Here is a 20,651-nt window from a genome sequence, read left to right on the forward strand (position 1 = left end):
AAAGCCCCTTTCAATCTCATTTTTCCAAAGGAAAAGAAGGAGCAGGATAAAAGAGGCGAGGCTAAGGAGAGCGAAGGGAAAAGGAGAAGAGGAGAACACCTGGTTTCTGCTGCTGTTTTGTTTTAGTTGTGTTCAAGTTCTTTCTAGAAGACATGGGATGAACATTTTGAGCCTTCCTCCCTTTTAGCTCCTACACAGGAGGTTTTTGAGTTAAACCATAACAAAGCCAAGTAAGATTAATTCTTCCTAACTCTGTTCATCTGATCTGAAATCAAGTCACCAAGCAGTGATGCTGAGAATTGGCTTTTGTGCATTGAGGTAGCTTCCACACCATGAGGCTTCTCCAGCTCTCTCCCCATGATTGATCAAGCTGTCCCTTCTCCAGCCCCGTATTTCTCAAGTTAGAAAACTCAAGAGCCATTATTGTTAGTACTGGGATTTATTCATAAGGTTGGGCTTTGGGTCTTCACCTGAACAACATTTACAACAAGTAAATCAGTTGGGTTTTATAAACAAGGATGCTTACAAAGCTCTGATCACCTAACAGGTAAGCTGCAAATACAGCACTCTGCCTGATGGGGAACTCAGGTGAAGCACCAGTCTTTAAAATGACTTCCCTTGTTTAGGGGACTGTAAGCACACACAAAACCCAGGTAAGATGTGCATCTAGCTAGCTTATGTGACACGTATTGTCAATGTATAACACCTGCCTCTCCTTTAACAGCTATACAAAGGTTTCAAAGTGCTTGATAAACCTGACAGCCTTAAACTAGAGCAAATGGTTCTCCTAAAGTCCTTGAAGCAAAATCTCATGAAATGCCTATATATATGTGTGTATATATATATATATATCCACTGCAATGGAGGTAAAAAAAAAGGAAGTCAACATGAGTCCTCTGTATACCAAGATGTGGAAGCCAGGAGCTTAACACTGGTATCTTCCCAGGTGACTGAAACACTCCTATACAAAGTAATTTTAACAACCAATTCTTAATTAAAGGCAACAATTATATCAGTGAAACAACTCCTCCCATGGTGCTGGTTTAAAGGAACTATTATTTCTTGACTGAAAGTCAGCAATCAGTGAAATTTGGGATGGTCTCTGATCATCTGGTCTGGAGCAGAAGTTTATCTCCTACCATTGGTTTCACCTGTCAGTGGGACTTGGATTTGGTTGGCTTTCTTGTCCTTCCCTTCTTACAGCAGCACCTGCGGCAGCAGAACAGGCAGCACTTCAGAGAAATGAAGAGGAAGAGGAGGACCACGGCCATGAGGAAGGCGATGACGTCCAGAGAGTGGTACTGGATCCAGTTCAGGTCATGAGCAGCAGGTCGGAGGTGCGGGGCTCCTTTGTGTCTCATTACAAACTCTACCCAGTGCACAGCCAGGTCCATGGGGTGGATGGGCCTGTCGAGGTGAAGGTCTGAGAGGCGCTTGATGTTCTCTTTGTACCTGTCAAGACAAGATGTTTGGTGCTTTCAGTGACTTGCTCTTCTGAGACTGTGGCTCCAGAGAAAAGGGATGCGATGTTATTTGGTTCATAGCCCACTGGGAATTTCTGTGGTGGTGTTTCCCCACCACCCCACAAGAAGGATAATAGCAAAGTTATGGGCCCAGAAAAGTGCTATTTTCAATAGCAAAAACAGAGGGAAAGGTTTTAGGAAAGAAGAAGAAGAAAAAGCTTAGTTTGAGCTCTCATCAGAATCTCTGGGGTGAAGGTATCTGGTTGAAATGTGGCTGGGTGTAGAAAAACCATCCAGTTTTTCAAGCTCAAGATGCATTATTATTACTGTTGTTATCATTGCTCTAAGAATACTGCTTAGGAAGCAATGGCAATAAGGTGCTATTTCTCAGAAACATAATGGGAAGAAGATGCCAAATACTGAGAAGCCCTCAGAGAAGCAGGGAAGAGAAGGATATGTCATAGAATCATAGAATGGTTAGGGTTGGAAAGGACCTTAAGAACTATCTAGTTCCAAACCCCTGCCTATGGCAGGAGGGTCTTGAAGCTCCCCTTCACCATGATGCCTTAAAACACCTTGGGCATGCTAACTGTAATACAATGGTGCCTATAGTAGTTCCCTATACTGCCTTGGCATACTCTTGCATGTTCCTCCAACTCTGTGCTGGAATTGTTCAGCTTTCCCAAACCAGGCAGCATATGTGCTCATATGAACACTGGGAGGGGATATGACTGAGAAAGCCTGTCTGTAAATGAGATCTGTTTAATAAACCCTGGCAGCTGGGAGACAATGCTTGCTGATGCAGCACAGCTTCTGAACTATACTGAGGCACCTCCAGTTGCCCCTCTTTGGGATATCTTCATGCACAGAACATTAGCCAGGCAGCTGAGCCTTTCAACCTTTTCAGGCTCCCTACTGACCCACAGCAACAGCAATCTGGGGAACAAAACTAGTTTGCCACATCTCCCTTCCTCAATTGCCTTTCCTGCCATGTTATATCAAAGCCCTCTGCATCCCTGCCTTGTGCTCATCTTTTGTCAACTTGATTTCTTCCATATATCCCATCTTCTCTAATAAGTGAATCCTCTCATATCAGCTGGTTCTTGTCACCTAATGCTTGTATTCCTGAGCAGTGAGGACAGTGCTGTTACAGGGACAGGATGAGGTTAACCCAGGGCCAGCATCAGCCTCTCAGTGATGTAACTTTGATATAAGAGGGTGTATAAGAACAGCTTAACATTCTGTTAAGCTGGAAGCTAGCATGGTGGTGTTAGACAAGAGTAAGAGAAAGGTTGTGTTTCTACTACTGACTTTTTGTCATTAATAACTGCTTTCAGGGCAGTGGATATGTCCTGTGTAGTCATTTCAAGTATATTCAGTGTCAGTCCTGCTCCCCGTGACTCTATTCGCTTGGCGTTGTCCATCTGGTCTCCAAATAAAGGCATCAGTACCATTGGCACTGCGTTGCATATGCCCTCGTAAATGCCATGGGAGCCTCCATGGGTAATAAAGGCACGAGCCTTAGGGTGAGCTGTGGAGGAAAGAAAAACTTGCTTAGCTCTTTGATTTAGGAAGTCACAGTAACACATCCCTAGGGAAAAACTGCCACAGGAAACAGCACTGGTAGGTGTCAATCAAGAACTTTGCGTTGTCCTGTGCATTGTTACTTATGACTGGAGGCTAGGCAGAGATAAAGACCTCAGTTTTTGACATTAAGGGGAGTGAAGTGTTGGGACAGCTTTCCAAACAGAGTTGTTTCATAAGTCAGTGGTTTTGAAGGTACAATCAGATACATTTCTAAGAGACAAGCTCTGTTCCAAACAGCAAAGGCTGTTAAGGCAGCCCCGTGACCCACAGTGATGCAGGGAGTCAGCATAAATGATGCTAACATTGCCTTAAAGCAGCAGTATGGGATTGAAAGCTATGTGCTGGTATTACTCAAGGTATCTCATACCTACCTAGAAGGTCATTCTGGGGCAGCCATTTGACGAGCTTTATGTTCTTGGGCATGTTGGGGGGCACCTTTCCTGTGTATCGCCACAAAACCTTGCAAGAGAAGTAACCAACATATCAGTTCTTAGCAAGTGGCCTCTTGCTGCTCCTCAGTGGGTTTTCTGGCATCAGGGAGCAGGAGAAAGAAGAAAGGCGCAAGCCCACTGAAAGCTGAAGGTAATCATGTACTGTGTTTGAAAACCATGTTGGATTGCTGTGCTCCAAGGGGAAGAGGGAAACCATACCGTCTGAGGGACTGTTCCCAAGGCATCTGCAATTTCTTTGGCTTTCTTTATAGGGATCTCAGAGACCATGGAGCCCAGGGAAAAGACAATAATGCCATGTTCTCCAGAGGCATTCACAATAGCTTCGAATTCCTGCCAACACAAAGCACATCCTTAGTCAAAGTTGTTTTCATGTCGTATGCTGTAGGCTCTGTCACGTTTCCACAAAACTGTCAGGAAAGGCAAGAAAATAAGCAGTCAACACAACAAAATGCTGATCAGGAAAATTAGTTATCTATATTCTCTATCTCTATATATCTATGTATATCCATAATCTGTTCAGCAGGGAGAAGCTGAGTGGAGACCTCAGAGCAGCTTCCAGTATCTGAAGGGAGCTACAAGGGTGCAGAGAGGGACTCTTCATCAGGGACTGTAGAGAAGGGGTAAGGAGTGATGGATTCAAACTGAAACAGGGGAAGTTCAGGTTGGAGATAAGGCAGAAGCTGTTCCCTGTGAGGGTGCTGAGGCGCTGGCACAGGGTGCCCAGAGAAGCTGTGGCTGCCCCATCCCTGGCAGTGTTCAAGGCCAGGTCGGACACAGGGGCTTGGAGCAAGCTGCTCCAGTGGAAGGGGTCCCTGCCTGTGGCAGGGGTTGGAACTGGATGAGTCTTAAGGTCCCTTCAACCCAACCCAGTCTGGGATTCTGTGATTCTACATGAAAATGAGTCCCAGGGACAAAAAGATGGGCACATGTGGCTGAACAAATTTAAGGAGGTGCCTGAGTCTTGGCAGAATTGAAGCCTGAACCAACATTCAGGAGGGACATGAGAAAAGACTGACTTTAAACCAGTCCTGTAGCAAAGTCTGCCTGCTACAAGACATCAGTGTCTGTGCAGCAAAAGCAATCAAGGAGATGAAGTCATCATCAGGCTTTTCCTGGCAACCAACCCCCAGGTGACTACACCGTGGTTTATTTTCCCATTCATGGCAATCACATGCTCTGGATTTATTCTTCTTTTCACACCATGCAGCTGCAAGAGAGAATGAAGATTGGTTTTAAAGGTGTTCTAATAGCAGATAGTTGTAACTTCTACTACCTGGATTTATTGGGTCTGCTTTGAGTAATGGCGATACTGAACCACTGCCAGGTTTTTAATCTGTTTTGCTCAGTTGGTTTCACTAATAGAAGGACTAGATCTGTCACTTGAATCCAAGAACAGAAGGATTCTAATGAAGCATAAAATCAGCCAAAAGCTGGAGCAAAAATCCTGTGCCATTGAGAACTATTTGGTAAAGCCAGGAAGGAAAGACAAAACCAGAGGGAATTGCTGCAGGCCTCAGAGTTAAATGAATGGGCTAAAATGAACTAGATGTTCCTGTAAGTCTGCTGGAATTTCACCTTTAGGATCTAAGAGGATAACAGACTGACTCCCTTAGTTTATGAGTGCCCTGGCCCTTCACGTGAGACTGTGTCCCAAACAGAAGGAGCCATCAAAGGTTTGGTGGTAGTTGCACCCTCAAGAGCAGATCTGGGGGCAAAAGAAGATGAATTGTAATTCTCATTTCAGGTATTGGTTCTCTCTTACTAGATTTCTCTGAAGAGATGCTCTCCATCTGCATCAAGGCATCGTAGATGGGAACTAAATGATTGGGAACTCTGGCCTTGGTTCTGTATAAACTCCCAGACATCTGGGAACTGTAGAATCCTCCCCACGCTACAAATGTGCTTTTCATACCAGTTCTTTGGGCAGTGGGTGACTTGCTTCCTGCAGTTCCGGATGCAGTGGAACACATAGAGCTATTCCAAGGCCTATTTATATTCCGTGGGACCAGTCACATCAGTGTTCCTCTGTTCTTTGAGTGCTTTTATGTGCCAAGGTTGGACTTCCTGCTCTGAAATGCCACTAATTTTAGGGAATGTTTTGCAGCCCTGCTTTGGGAATAGAAAATCACCTAAAATAACCTTATTTTAGTAGTCTTTTTAACTAGCATCTGCTCCTCTTGGTGGGTGCCACACACCACATCTCTGAAATACCTGAGGAAATAAGAAAAAGCATTAAGAATGAGAAGGATTTCTTAGTGGAAAATGGCAAATATGCCATATTTAGGAATTTTGGCATAGTTCAAGCAAAATACAATTGCAGTCCAGCTCTGGAACAGAGTATTTGACAGAGAAAAAGCAGATCTCTAATTGGGTGCTGGGGATTCCACATGCTGCCTGAAATTCCTGCAGAAATCCACCAGGATTTGGCTTGCTGCATTGCCCCAGCTAGCACAAAGTCTTGTAAACTGGTACACAAATGAAAGCCACTGGAAATAGGCAGCTTCCTTTGGGGAAGGAATTGTTCCTAATCTCCATCTAACCTTCTCTTGGCACACCTTGAGGCCGTTTCCTCTTGTTCTGCCCTTTGTTCCTTGGGAGAAGAGACCGACCCATCCTCACTACAACCTTCTTTCAGGTAGGTATAGAGGACGTTAGGGCACAAGGGATGCTTTCCTAGCACCTTCCACCTCGTTCTTTCTGCCAGGAGCTCCCTCTCCTGGTAAGAACTGGAAGTGCAGTCAGAGCTAAACTGAAGGGGGGAAAAAGGGAACTAACCTGGGATAATGCTTTTTTCTGAGTGCAGCTTATGCCCCCGATCAAGACCATATTAGGCATTAAGGGTCTAGGATACTCAAACACAAAGTCATATTTCATGAGCCAAATAGATGCGTGGCTTAAGAGCTCAAGCAGCGTTGCCTCTCGTTGGAGGAATTCTTTGATCACACTATTGTATGGTGCATAAAGGAAACTGCAAAGCAGGGAACTGCTCAGGCTAGCGAGGAGGTTGTGCACACGCTGGAGAAACCTCATGCGATCCGTGTAGCGAGTGAAGAACCTCGGGATGTAGGAAGGAGGATGCGGACAGAGGGTAGCGTGGAAGTCTAGGCTGCATGGCAGTCCCCGTAGGAGGTACACGGAAGGGAGGGAAAGATGTTCAGCCACTATTTGTCCACATGGAAAAAAAGGATCCATAAAGACAGCATCAAATTTGCTTTCTCCGAGGGATTCGATCAGTTCTTTGTTACCCAGGAGACGTTTGCAGGAATCCAAGAACAGGGATGAGATATTTGCCAAATTGGAGAGTTTTGCTGAGAAGGGTTGAGGTGTGAAGCTCCTATAGCCCATCTTTTTGAACTCTGCCTCCACAAACTCCTTGGTGTAAGACACAGAGTATGTTTTCATGGTATAATACCCCGACAAACCTATCCGCAAGTTTATCTCTGGCGCAAGCACCACGATCTCGTGTCCCCTGTGTCGGAGCTGCTCCACAACCGGACGCATGCTGAGCCAGTGGCTGCCATCGATGGGTATAACCAAGAGCTTTCCACCTTCAGCAAAGGTCCACAGGAGCAGGAAAAGCACAAGGCAGGAGGCAAGAGAATGAAATCCTCCATTTGAAGAAGCCATTTCCCTTGTGCTGCCAGCAAAGTTTTAAAGAGCTGCCAAACCATTGCAGAGGAAGAGGATTGAATCAGGGGGTACTTTGCACTTTAATCTTAACTGAGGGGGTTAATTTTTAATGGGCTGGCTGTCTTTAGGTAGAAATTAGGATAATTTTTAACTGGGAGTAAAGATTGGGTTTATCATCTCCATGAAGGCCTTAAGTGGGCACTGAATGCTTGAATTAACAGGAGAGGGCTCAAATGCAAGAGGGAGCATGTGGCACTGAAAGGCTGCACAAAAGTCATGAATGGGAGGTAACACCTGAGCCAGAAATCAGTGTGTTACTAACACCCAGTTAATGATCAGCTCCCTGCCTTGAGTCTGCTCAGCTGATTGGCCACAAAGCTGGGAAGAAAAGCCTGACCTTTGGAACACTTTGTGCTCTCCTAGGCTAACCAAGAAGCAATGACTGACAGAGATTTGATATAGAGTGGGTTGTTATGGATTATCTTCAGATTTCTTTCTATATTATAGCAGTTATCAGAATGAAAGCCCTCATTCTACAGCAGTACATGTGATGGTGCAAGCTTAGCGATACCTTCTGCTGTTGCAACACCACTGTGGTCTGAAAAACAGAACAAACCATTGACATCTGCACTACTTGCAGAGCCACTTGGGAGACTTAAAACAGGGAGGGACGGTAGGTACTTACAATCCCAAGGGCTTCTTTTTCCAAGCATTCTCTTATATGTACCATTGTATTGCTTCTTATACAAAAACAGAGGCAAAAGAGCTCTCTCTAATGTTTTTGCATATCCCTGGTTTTTGGATATTCAAGCACATTGTCAGGCTCTACAGCACAGTACAAATGCCTGGGTATATTCACAAAGTTAAATCCACATTTCCATGTTTTGGCAATCAAATCTCCTGCAATTAATCAGTATTCAGCTGTTAGGGATATTAAATTATGGGATCTAGAATTATTTTGCTATTTATGGAGCTATAGCATACATTCCATGAGGGCAGATTGAGAAGAGACATTAGGAAGAAGTTGTTCCCTGTGAGGGTGGTAAGGCCCTGGCCCAGGTTGCCCAGAGAAGCTATGATTATAGTGACATGCTTACAATAAGCTAAGCTATACCTAGGCAGCTACGTAGCTTAATCAACTTCATGTAAGCTCTCCTGAAGCAAAACCCTTTTGCTGCTTATAGTGCAAGTCTGGGGATCATCTACAAGCGCCTGAGATTCCTGCTCCCAAATCATGCCATCCTGGTAGTCGATCACATATTGGCTCAAGCACAACTACTACTATAGGAAGCATATCTTAAATAATTGCTAATAAATGCTATCTTTAGCATCAATATATGATAAAAGTCATATATATGATCACCGTGAACCATGACAAACCTCTGATAATGGCTGCTTCTGCTTACAGTTGATGCCTCCAACATAGACCATGTTTGGCATTATTGGGCGTGGATACTCAAAAACAAAGTCGTATCTCATCAGATAAACAGATGCTTGGCTAAATAGCTGCAGCATTGTTACTTCTCTGTGAAGAAACTCAGAAGCTAATTTCTTGTAGTTTAAGTAAAACAGGTCACAGAACACATGCTCTGAAGCTCCAATCAGGAAGTTCTTCACACGCTCTGCAAATGTCATTCTATCTGAGCTGTACGTAAAAGTCTTTGGCACATAAGAAAAAGGACTTGGACACTGGGTGGCTTTGTAGTCTAAACTGCATGGAAGACCACGCATGAAGTACACTGAAGGCAGAGAGAGATGTTCAGCGACAATTGGTCCACAGGGCAACACAGGATCCATCATAATGGCATCAAATTTGCTGTCCTGGAGGTACTTCATGAGTTCTTCATCATGTAAGAGATGCCGACAAGAAGTAGTGTACATGTTGGTCAGTTCTGATAAATTGCTGAATAATGTGATTTTGTCTAGAAGGGAAGGGTTGGTAAAACTCATTTCACCAAGGGAATTGTAGAAATTATCCACAAACTCCTGCGTGTAAGGCACAGAGTATGTTTTGATGGTAAAAGATTGTGAGCTTTTAAGGAGCAAAGCAGCGTCAGGAATCACCGCAACGACTTCATGCCCTCTCTCCCAGAGTTTCTCCAGAACCACCCGCATGCTCAGCCAGTGACTTCCATCCTGGGGCATAACCAAGAGCTTTCCACCTTCTGCCAAACTCCAGAAAGAAAGAAAAAGAACAAGCTCCTTGTAGATCTGGTACCTCCACATCACTGTCCTGGGGCTATCAGCAGGAAGAGGAATGAACTGTTCCTTCTTACTTCCAAGCAGCATACAAAAGTGACAAAGAGTTGTGCCTTATTTATGCTTGATGGTCTTTAGTATTTCCCTCTACAAAATGTTTATTATGACAGCTTGTTGACGTTCAAAGATCATGTTTCAGACAGATAAAAAACACCGATAAGAGTGCTATCAAGGGGTGTAAAGCAAAATGCATTTTCCTTGCATTGAAATTATCTGACATGATTCAGAACAATTAGCAGGACCTTTGATTAGTTGTTTGTGAAGGGATATTGCTGGATCAGGGTTATTTTAAGTCGCTGTGTACTTGACAGCCTTGTGTCAGATTCAAGTCAGGAATCTACTTTTATGGCCACCGAGCATGTTGCAATATTGACATGAAAGACCTAAACTTTCTCTTGTACCTCAGAAAGGTGCCTGGAGTTCACACAGGACGTTCTCCATGGTAAGCAGGAGCTGGCACAAGCAGCAGTGGTGTCACCAAAGTCACATATTAACCAAAGACAGTGAAGCAGTGGAATACATAGTTCCTGCTCAAGAAGGTCCATAAGAGTTAATAGGTGAGTGGCTCGAGGCCAAGCATCTCTTTGAAAGTAATGATGCAGCAGAATTTCTGGTCCTTGCTCAAGAGGGGCTACAAGAGTTCATAGGTAAGAGGTTACAGGCCTAACAGTATAGAAAGGTCTCAATAACAGTTTCTTTTCAGGAGGAGTATAAAGCTTGACTGTGGTATGAGGCAAGGGAAACACACACTTGTGTTCTGTGCTACCAGAAGGGGACAACAGAGTTTCTGATCTGCTCCTCCTTGTGCTATGATAAGATTTTTAAGGCAAAAAAACCCACACCATGTTGGAAATCTTGTTCTTTATAACTCAGCCACAGCCTATAGCTACTTGATGGGGAGTAACAATGATGCTGGAGCCCAGCTTTTCCAGGTGGCAGTGAATGGCATAATCAGGACCACAAAGAGCAGTTTCAGAGATTGAGACTGAACACTGAGAAGAAGGTTTTTGTCTCTGAAAGTGTTGAAGGTTTGCTTGTGATCAGCTGAGGCTGATCTGATGTGGAAGATTATCCTACTCCAAAGACTTGTTTAGATACCCAAATCAGATTGATTTGAATGGGATTTAAGCTTGAGGTTCTTGAGAACCTGGGTTGAAGCTGCAGCTAACGATGCAATGGAACCTAATGGGTAACCAGAGTATGTGCCTCTAAACAAAGCTAAGTCCTTAGAGAGGGAGAACATGTAAAAACACATGAAAACTTTCAAGACAAACCTAAAAAAGCAAATTTTGCTGAAAAGAAGTACCTGACCAAGCAGATCTCATCTGCCATTAAGGCATGTTTCATGGAAAGGGAAAGGGTGGATGCTGGAAGTTTGCAAAGGCCAAATGAGATTCAAGAATGGTAAAGAAACAAGAGCTATGGGTGGAGAAGAGATACTGCTTTACATCCTCCTACCAAGCACACCTGATTGGAGCGAGCTCTAAATGCTTCCTTCATGCTGTGCAGCAGCCTGGAAGAGTTGTCTTGGAGCAGGTAGGAGCGATGGGCTATCTGGTTCATTAAATGGTTACTTTTGCCAAAGGTACCTGGGGTAATAAGGCTAATACTGCTATTAAAAAGTTCATGTTGATAGCATGTCCTACATGTGGCATTGTGGTTCTCACAAGCCAGCAGGAAGGACTGTAACATCTAGGGAAACTGCATTAAGAGGAAGGAGTTTCAGACATCAATACAGTCCTGTTCCACAGCCTGTTTAAGCAAAACCTTTCCCTCTAGCTGACAGTGAGGTGATATTAAAAGACCAAAAACTAAAGGAGGTGGACAGGAGGCATTCTTGTGTGCCACGGAGTTAGCTGAAGTACCTATGTGGGCATTTTCATGTTTCAGAGAGAAAAAGATCTCACATAACAAGGTGATGCTGGAGATGAGCTGAGACAGCTGGGCTTGTTTAGCCTGGAGAAGAGAAGGCTCCTGAAGAGGAGACCTAAGAGCAGCTCCAGTGCCTAAAGGGGCTACAGGAAGCCTGGAGAGGGGCTTGGGACAAGGGCCTGTAGGGACAGGCCAAGGGGAAGGCTTGAACCTGCCAGAACAGGGGAGACTGAGATGAGCTCTTAGGCAGAAGCTCTTCCCTGTGAGGGTACTGAGGCGCTGGCACAGGGTGCCCAGCAGGGGATTGGAAATGGATGAATTTTAAGTTCCCTTCCAATCCAAACCAGTTTAGGATTCTATCAGTACATACGCCCCAAGGTGGCAGTATGCATCCAGAGATCTACCCAGAGTTGCAGTCGTCCTCTTCTGACACACAACAGGCTTCCAGCTCTCGGGTTTGATATTTAGTGGCTTTCACATAGTCTTTAAGTCCTTCTGACATTTCAGCCGGACATGCATTATTTGTGTAACACTATTATAAAATGATATAAACCACACTGAAAGGTAAAACCAAACCAGCAACCCCCTTAAGGGTAAGAGCTGCATCACTGCATTTTGAGCAATACACAAAAGCCCTTTACACGTGCATGTGAGTCCAGAGACTGAAGTCCACGGTTCAGCCTGTTCCAAAGGCAAGAAAAAGAAATATCTATCAGGAGAAAGCAAAGCTAAAGTGGAGAGTTGAATGCCAAGGTTGTATGCTGGAAGAGATACAGCAAGTACTCCCAGTTAGGGAACTCCATGATAACCTCCTTGGTAAGTCTCTAAATCCTGGCAGTCAGAATGTATTAACCACCTCCTATTAACCACCCAAATCCTTTTTAAATCCATAGGGTTTGTCTACTATGAAATTAATCTGTTGATGCTGAGAGGCAGATTTTTTGGAGGTGGATGGTGTGAAGAAGTACTCACTTTTGTTAGCTTTAAGCTAGCTGACACCACATTTCAGTGTTAGTCATAGGTGAAGTATTGGGAGAAACTACATATTAGGTCCCCTTTCAGCTTCATTAGACTTTGCAGGACTTTATAAACCTCTGTCAGGGATCCTGTCATAGCTCTTCTCATAGGTTTAGCTACCAGGTTTATTCCATGTCTGCTTTTCTAGACTGAGTGCCCTGTTCAAATCCTCTTAAGAAGGCTTCATTTTTGCTGCAGGAGAGTCAGCTTTGTCTGAAAAATCATCCCTATTTCACTGTTCTGCATAGTCAGTATCCGGAAAAGTCACTTAAGAGGAATAGTTCTTTCTAAAGCTGGAGAAAATGACAGGATTGTAGAGGAAAGCAGCAGTGAGAAGCTGGAGCACAGAATGAGCAAAGGTCTTCTCAAATGAAAGTCTGCCTTGCACATCAACAGCCTGGAGTGAAGAGGCTACAAAACAATTTGGTCTAATGTTAAAGCTGGCTTAGAGCAGAGGCACAGGACCAGTGGAGAGTTTCCCAGATCTAATTCCATATACATTTTCTCCATCTTTATGCTGCGATATTCAGGTGCCTTCACTGAAACCAGTACGGGCACCTCTTTGCAAAGACCATACTATTACCTACAGAAAGAAACCATGTGAACAAAACCTGTGTGTTTCAGAGTCTGTCAAAGCCTGCAAGGATGACAAGAAAAAACAGAGTATAACCCACCTGAGTTAGCTTCTTGTGAGCACAGGTTACTCCACTAACCATAATCATGTTGGGCATCAATGGCTGTGGATACTGTAAAACAAAGTCTACCTTCATGAGCCAAATGGAAGCCTGGCTCAAGAGATCATTCACAGTGACGTCTCGCCCAAGGACCTCAGAAGCCAGTTTTACATATGGTTGGAAGATAAAATCACAGAGAAAATAATTTGGGAGGTCAAAGAGTAGATTCTTCACCCGCTGGAGGAAGTTCATGTGGTCTGTAAGTCCTGTGAACGTCCTGGGGATATAAGAAGGGGGACTGGGACATTGGGTGGCTCCAGATAGTAAACCACATGGCATTTGCTGCAAGAGAAACACTGAAGGAAGCGAGAGACGCTCCGCCACTATCTGCCCACAGGGTAGTATAGGGTTTGTAAGGACAGCATCAAACTTACTCTTCTCAAGATAGCTGATAAGCTCTTTGTTGTACAGTAATTGTTTACAGCTGGTCAGCAACATGGCAGAGGTTTCTTTTGTCCGTTGGTACAACCTAATAAATCTTTCCAGGAATGATCCTTCTTCAAATACATCCTGAAAAAAGGCTTGGTAGATTCTGTCCATCTCTTCCTGTGTGAAAGGGACTGGGTACGTTTTCATAACAAGACCCTTAGAGGGCTTTATGTGTAAACTGATTTCAGGTGCAACGACGAGTATTTCATGTCCCTTCTGCCTGAGACCGTCCAACACTTCCCGCATGCTAAGCCAATGACTCCCATCCACTGGCACCACCAGCAGCTTCCCGCCAGCAGCCAAACTGAGCATGGATAGGAGCAGAACTGGTATCACCATGATTTGTGCAAGAGCAGGACCCATTTCTCCAGGTATGTGGTGAGTGCAGCTCAAAAAGCAAACCACTTGTAGCACCGAAGCAACAGCATCAGCTCCAAGCTCTTAAGCAATCTGTGCTCCAGCCTAACTTTTGATCCTTAAGGTATTTGCTGTGTGGTAAATGTATAATCACTGGCTTGATAACAAGGCTGCGTAACAAGCACTTTGTTCCAGCCCAGTTCATGTGCTGGTGGTGTTGGGTATATACCAGACAACTCTCAGTGCACAGTTTACACTGTAAACAGCACAGCAGGGGGACTCAGAAGCCAGTTTTGTGTATGGTTGAAAGACAAAATCACAGAGAAAACAATTTAGGATGTCCACAGTTAGTTTCTTTGCACAGTGCACTCTGCATGGTCTGTAAATACTCTGAGGGTGTAAGAAGGGGGATTGGGACATTAGAGTGGTTTCAAAATCTAGACAGCATGGCATTACCCATTAACCCCCCCCCAACAAAACCATAGAAGGAACTGCAAGATGTTCCGCCAACATCTGCTTACAGGGTCTGTAAAGGCAACATCAAACTTATGCTCGTCCAGATACCTGACTGAGCACAACAGGAGCAGAACCAGCATTGCTGTGACTTGTAGTTGAACACCAGGATATCTCTGCAGAAACAGGGTGAGTGCTGCCCAAAGAGAATATTCCCAGCTCTATGTTTTTAAGCAATCTGTGTTGGGCTTAATCTGGGTGATCTTTAGACTCATTTGTTGTGTGGCAAATGTATAATCATGGATAAGTAACAGATAGTTAATTTGCCACACAAGAGTTTTCAGTATAAGCAAATTCCTTCTCTCCTGCCTGTCCAAATCATTTACTATATGTGAAAGATCAGAGAGATATGAATACTTCATATGGGAAAAGGTCTGGTTTCTTTATCATTTTATATCTTGACACTGTCATGAGAATGGAAAACTGGCTCTCAGAATTCTTTTCCCTGAGAGGCCTCTTTTTGGAGGGATGAAGTAGGGCTTGGAAGGAGGAAGGACAAGGGATTGGTTTTTGCCAGCTATATTTAAATCTGGATTAGCAACTCCAAAAAAACATTCTGAATCAGCCTGAGAAGAGTAAGCCCCAGGGCCATGAAAGCAAATGCATGGAAGGCATGAAATGGTAATACATGAAAATCAACCCTGATTATGACAATTCCTGCACAGAAGTCATTTTGATGAGAGGATAACTTAGTATGGATGCTGATAGTATACACGAGAATTATTTTAAGGCCTTTTTACACTACTGCAGCTCTAAGTACACCCTTTGTAAGGAAACTTCTCAGAAGGCAGCATAAGCTATTGCTGATGATCAGAGCTGGCCAGCAGCTAAGAAAACCTCCAACAGCTATACAGAAAATCCATGTGGTGAAAGGATAAGCTTTAGCCTGACAGAGCAACCAGCACATCCCCTGCTGACTGGTGCATTATGACACTGTTTCAGAGAGGGACTCTTCATCAGGGACTGCAGCTATAGACAATGGGTTGAATGGTGATGGGTTTAAGCTGAAGCAGGGGAAGTCTAGGTTGGAGATAAGGCAGAAGCTGTTCCCTGTGAGGGTGCTGAGGCGCTGGCACAGGGTGCCCAGAGAAGCTGTGGCTGCCCCATCCCTGGCAGTGTTCAAGGGCAGGTTGGACACAGGGGCTTGGAGCACCCTGCTCCAGTGGAAGGTGTCCCTGCCTGCACGGGGTTGGGACTGGATGAGCTTTAAGGTCTTTTCCAACCCAAACGACTCTGGGATTCTATGATTATAAATTATGAAAGGCTGGTTCACTAACCAAAAGGATTAATTGTTTTTAAACATCAGTCATGACAGTAAACCAAAGGGTTTGAGTTCATGATACTGCTCTGTGAGGGTTCAACAACCTGGCAGATACCAGCAGGCTACAGCAAGACAGGGATCAACCTCACTGGTGTGTGTGTGCATCATTTGCAAGAGTGCAGTGATGTACTACTTCCACGCAGCCCAAAGGAAACAAGTGTGTAAGCAAAAACACTTGGAACCTGCTAATGCTAGAGATAAGTAGCTGCAGGAGTGGGAGAGAATTCAGATCAACCCAGTTTTTCATCTATTTTCTCTGTCTTAACAGTGTAACTTATGGCTCATATAAATCCCACAAATTCATACACACACAAGCTTTGCAAACAGCATTCTCCCTTCAAAGAACATCAATGAAATCACTGACCTGAGATAATGGCTCTTTCTTTCCACAGTTAATACCTCCAATAAAAACTATGTTAGGCATCACTGGCATGGGATACTCAAAAACGAAACCCATTCCTTTAAGCCAAATGGATCCATGGCTTAAGAGCTCCTTCATTGTTACTGGTCTGTGAAGAACATCTGAGGCCAGAAGTTCAAATGGTAGATAGGCAGAATTGCAAAGAAAGGATTCTGATGCCTTGAGAAGGAAGTTTTCCACACGTTGGATAAATGTCATGTGGTCTGAGTTGTCTGTAAATGTTCTTGGGACATAGGAAGGGGGGTCTGGACACTGAGCAGCCTGCAAATCAAAGCTGCAGGGGAGTCCCCTTAGAAAGAAAATGGATGGTATAGAGAAATGCAGAGCCGGTATTTGTCCACAGGGTACAACAGGATCCGTGAGAACAGCATCAAATTTGTCCCCTTCCAGATATTGCATCAGATCCTTGTTCAGTAAACTGCTACAGGAGGAGACATAGAGCTCGGAGATGACTTGAGCCTTTTCATAAAGTGCAGTAATTCTCTGAAGAAAAGCTCTTCTCTCAAAAAGATCCTTTGCAAATGCACGCATCCTTGCTTCCAGTTCTGCCCTCGTTGAAGGCACTGGGTACGTTTTCAGAGTGTAATATTCAGATGCCTTCACATTCAAGGTTACTTCTGGTGTGACAGTGACAATATGATGCTGTTTCCGGCTGAGCACTGCCAGCAGTGAGCGCATGCTGAGCCAGTGGCTCCCATCCATGGGCACCACCAACAGCTTCCCAGCACTGGCCAAGCAAAACAGAGACAGGAAACCCCAAACCCCAGCAGACACTAAGGAGCTGTATTCACTTCTGTGAGCCATGTTCCTAGAAATCTAAAGTGTGCTCAACAGCACTGACCTAACAGATTTCTTAGTAGACCAACAGCCTCTTGCCAGATTCCCACATTCCCCCTTAATGGTCCAGCTTTTCCAGCAAACCCAGTCACCAGTAACCATTCAAGGCACTGATGAATCATTTAGGGGACCTGATAACTGAGTTTGGGTTGGGCAGAACTGGGCTTTGTCTGAGGGAATGGGTCCTTTCAGATTGATTCCCTGTGCTAGTTGATGGGAGACAGATAATAAAAGCAGACTTCGAAAGAAGAAATCCCAGTTCTTTGAATAGTGCTGCCACTTGGAAGTAACTGGGCTTGCTGAAAGCAGCTATTAAAATGCTTTCTGCTTTCCTTCTTTTCACAGGACCATTAGGATCAGAAGGCATCTAGTTGAAGCCCCTGCCAAGGAATGCATCCAGGCAGGATTTGGATATCTCCAGAGACAACTGTTCTGGAATGCTTGTGAGTTTATGTTTCACGTTATAAGACGATGCCACTATACAGCATGTTATCTCTGCAAATCCTAAAGGAGACACTCTCTGATTTACATACAGCTCAGCACTGGGGGCAGGTACAACACCAGGCAGCACTTTATAGCAGTAAAGTAACACTGCAGCAGAGGCTTGCATCAGCAGAGGAAAGCCACCTAATCCATGCTGTCATCCATGACATTACTTTGTTCTCATCCTGACTCATCTCTCAATCATTTATTGTCTTCTTCCAGGAGCAATAGGAAGGAAAAGCCACTTTGTTCCCCTTGTACCTCATTATATACAGGAAAGATTGGACAGAAGTAGCCAGGAACAGCCCTTTTTTTCCAGGCCAGGAACTGATTTTAAATGGCAAGAGGTGCTGATACTACTTCAGATGGGAAGCTAAAAGTAAGATCCCATGTCTGAGCAGCTACCAAGTACTTGTGATAAACTTGTCAAGCCACAGGATTTCCTTCTGCCCTGCGATGTTACTGTGTGATTCAGAGGCACAGCCAGAAGACAAGAAGAAACCAGGACTGAAGAACCAATAGTTCTGCAATAATTACTGTTCCTGGACTATGTTCTTTAGCTCCTGAGCAAGATGAGAGTGAGAGTGAGCTTTATCTTTAGAGGAGAGGCTGATTTGAAGCTGGAGCTGCTACATGCCCTTGCCTGAGGGCAGGATTCTGCCTTCCCAGAGCTTCTGCTTGGGTTTGACCCTGAGGAGCCATTGAGCAGCTCTGATGGAGAGAACAGATAGGAAAAAGCACTGCCCTGATGAAAATGGCCATGTGGGGTGTTGATGGCAAGATGTGCCAGGCTTGTGAAATGCAAATCTGTTCTTTGCTCATTTCTCTTCACAAAGGCCTATGAATCTGGGGGAAGAGTATGGGTGGTGTTAGGAAGGAGGAATCCATTCCCCAAGACTCAGGAAAGGCTAGCAAGTGAAAGGAGTCCCAGGGAAGAACAGAGACTGTCTAGTTTTAAGTAACAATCACAAAGGGTAAAAATTTATCCTTTCAAGGAAAAATGTGATTTATTGCTGGAACTGCTGGGTGACACTAGCTTCAGAGCCCTCCTGTGCTGAGGAGAGCTGTCCCCTCCTGCATCTCCTTTCCCACTTAATCTCTGGCTTCACACGAGGCTGTTTTACTTAGAGCACGAGCAAGAATAGACATCCGATGCAGTAAGAGCCTAACACACACCATGAGCATCACCAAGCTAACATACATGACGTGTACCTTTAAATGCCTAAGCAACCACCCAGTAACATTTACCTGTCCAAACTGGGCATCTCCTAAAAATGCAGTTGAGAATTCAGCTGTCTAGGTTTTGTGATGGAATCTGTTAGAAGAACTTTCACCACAACATATTAGCCTTTGACTTCAGGTAATGTATCTGACTTCAGCTGGAATTAAACACAGCACAGCATGTGATTCCCTTGCTGAACAAAATCTCCATGCTGAGCAGACCTAAGGAAAGGAGGTGGAATCCCATTCTGTTCTCCGGGTTTGTTTTTTGTGTAGATTTGCTATAAAGAAAGTGTTACTCTAAATTATGTCTTTAGGTAAGAAGCATTCTTATCAAACACATCATTAACCCTCACTCAGATCATGCAGGTGAATGACTGCCACATCTTTTCCCTAGTTACCAGCCAGTCACTGACCTGAGATAATGGTTTCTTCTGGCCACAGTTTATGCCTCCAATAAAAATCATATTGGGCATTATAGGCATAGGATAGTCGAAGACAAAGTCAAGTCTTTTCAGCCAAATGGATCCATGGCTTAAAAGCTGCGTAATTGTCATTGGCTTTTGGAGGAAGTCTGAGGCCAGGGTTTCGAATCCTGAGAAGATCATACTGCAGGTGAAAGACTCTGAAAGGGTTATCAGGAAGTTCTTCACTCTCTGAGAGAATGTCATGTGGTCTGTATTGGCTGAGAATATGCGTGGGACATAGGACGGTGGGTCTGGCGCCTGAGCAGCGTGCAAGTCCATAGCGCATGGCATGCCCCGCAAGAAGAAAACAGAAGGGATAGAAAATTTCAAGGCAATTATCTGTCCACAGGGTGTCAGAGGATCTGTAAAGACGATATCAAATTTACTTTCTTCAATGTATTTCATCATCTCTTTGTTATACAGTAAGGCCCTGCATGAAGCTTGAAATATGGCAGAGCTCTGTTGGAAGTTATTCCAAGTATTCATAAACCTGGTCGGGAAAGAGTCGTTGCTAAAAGTGTTTTCACCAAGGGAGTGCAAAATTTCTTCCATCTCTTCCTTTTTGAAAGGTACAGGATAACTTCTCATTTCATATGTCCCCGAGGAATCAATCAGCATTTTGCTCTCTGGTACAATAACAACTATTTCATGCCCTTTCTTGTTTAGCTCAGCCAGCACTTGCTTCATACTGAGCCAGTGGCTGCCCTCCATAGGGATCACCAGCAGCTTCCCAGCAGCGGCAGGACTCAGGCAGCACAAGAAGAGGAGCAGCACTGCCACCAGCATGTTGCAGGTTGAATGGATAGGAACCCACACATTAGAGAGCCCAGCGCGGGTTCACAAGCTTTTGTAGCTGTGCTCCACCCTTGCAAACACCCCGCCTGGCACTCTTATCAGACCTCTGCCCTTTCAACTTTCCTCTGTGTTTCAGGTGTTCACAAGTTCACACGCAATGAAGCCAGGATTGATGAGTAATGATTGTAAAAGATGAGGTGATGTTTGCAGTTCAAAATGCAGGAGCACAAGGGAGGTGAGTCTCTTACTGTACACTTGGCTCAGGTAAGCTAAAACAACAGCTCTGTTCCTCCGCCTTCTCTTCTCGCAGTGCCTTATGACACTTCTTACCTTTAGCAACTCAGCAACTTTTGCTGACATGTACTGACAACATGCTTCCAGGTGCATGGGGATCCATGAGAGAAATGCATACAGAGTGGATGCCCAGAGACCCTGCTGACCCCATATGGTAGTAGTGGGTGTACAAAGAACACACTCAAAGGACTCTTTTCCATCTAGTAGTCAAGTTCTTCCATCTCTTCTGTTCTGAAAGGAAGAGATGGCTGACACTGAAGGCTGAAGCCTCACAGAGTTGTCACCAAGTGTAGTAATTTGGTATTTTTTTAAGTGTTTTCTAATGAAGGTTGTACAGTGAAATGTAACTTGCAGGAAAGATGAGAAAGCAATGTTAAAGTACCTTAGTTCTATGTTTTGCCTTTTTTCTTTTTAATAACCCAAACCAGTTGGTACAACTGAAGAAAAGACTTCTCTTTTTCACTGACGCAAGCATGGATTGTTTGGATGCTAAGTAGCC

The 20,651-nt window shown here is 44.4% G+C and overlaps 1 protein-coding gene across 1 annotated transcript; it reads right to left on the reverse strand.

Moving 5' to 3' along the window:
- Positions 1-908: 908 nt before the first annotated feature.
- Positions 909-19,849, reverse strand: LOC101876466 (UDP-glucuronosyltransferase 1-1-like). The gene is made up of 5 exons (XM_034065768.1): positions 19,013-19,849; positions 3,701-3,832; positions 3,422-3,509; positions 2,775-2,994; positions 909-1,452 (listed from the first exon to the last, which is right to left on the reverse strand). Exons 1-5 carry the CDS (start codon positions 19,847-19,849, stop codon positions 1,155-1,157), a joined length of 1,575 nt encoding a protein of 524 aa, XP_033921659.1. The 3' UTR covers positions 909-1,154.
- Positions 19,850-20,651: the final 802 nt, after the last annotated feature.

This window comes from Melopsittacus undulatus, chromosome 8 (assembly GCF_012275295.1).
Source record: "Melopsittacus undulatus isolate bMelUnd1 chromosome 8, bMelUnd1.mat.Z, whole genome shotgun sequence".
NCBI classification, from domain to species: Eukaryota; Metazoa; Chordata; class Aves; order Psittaciformes; family Psittaculidae; genus Melopsittacus; species Melopsittacus undulatus.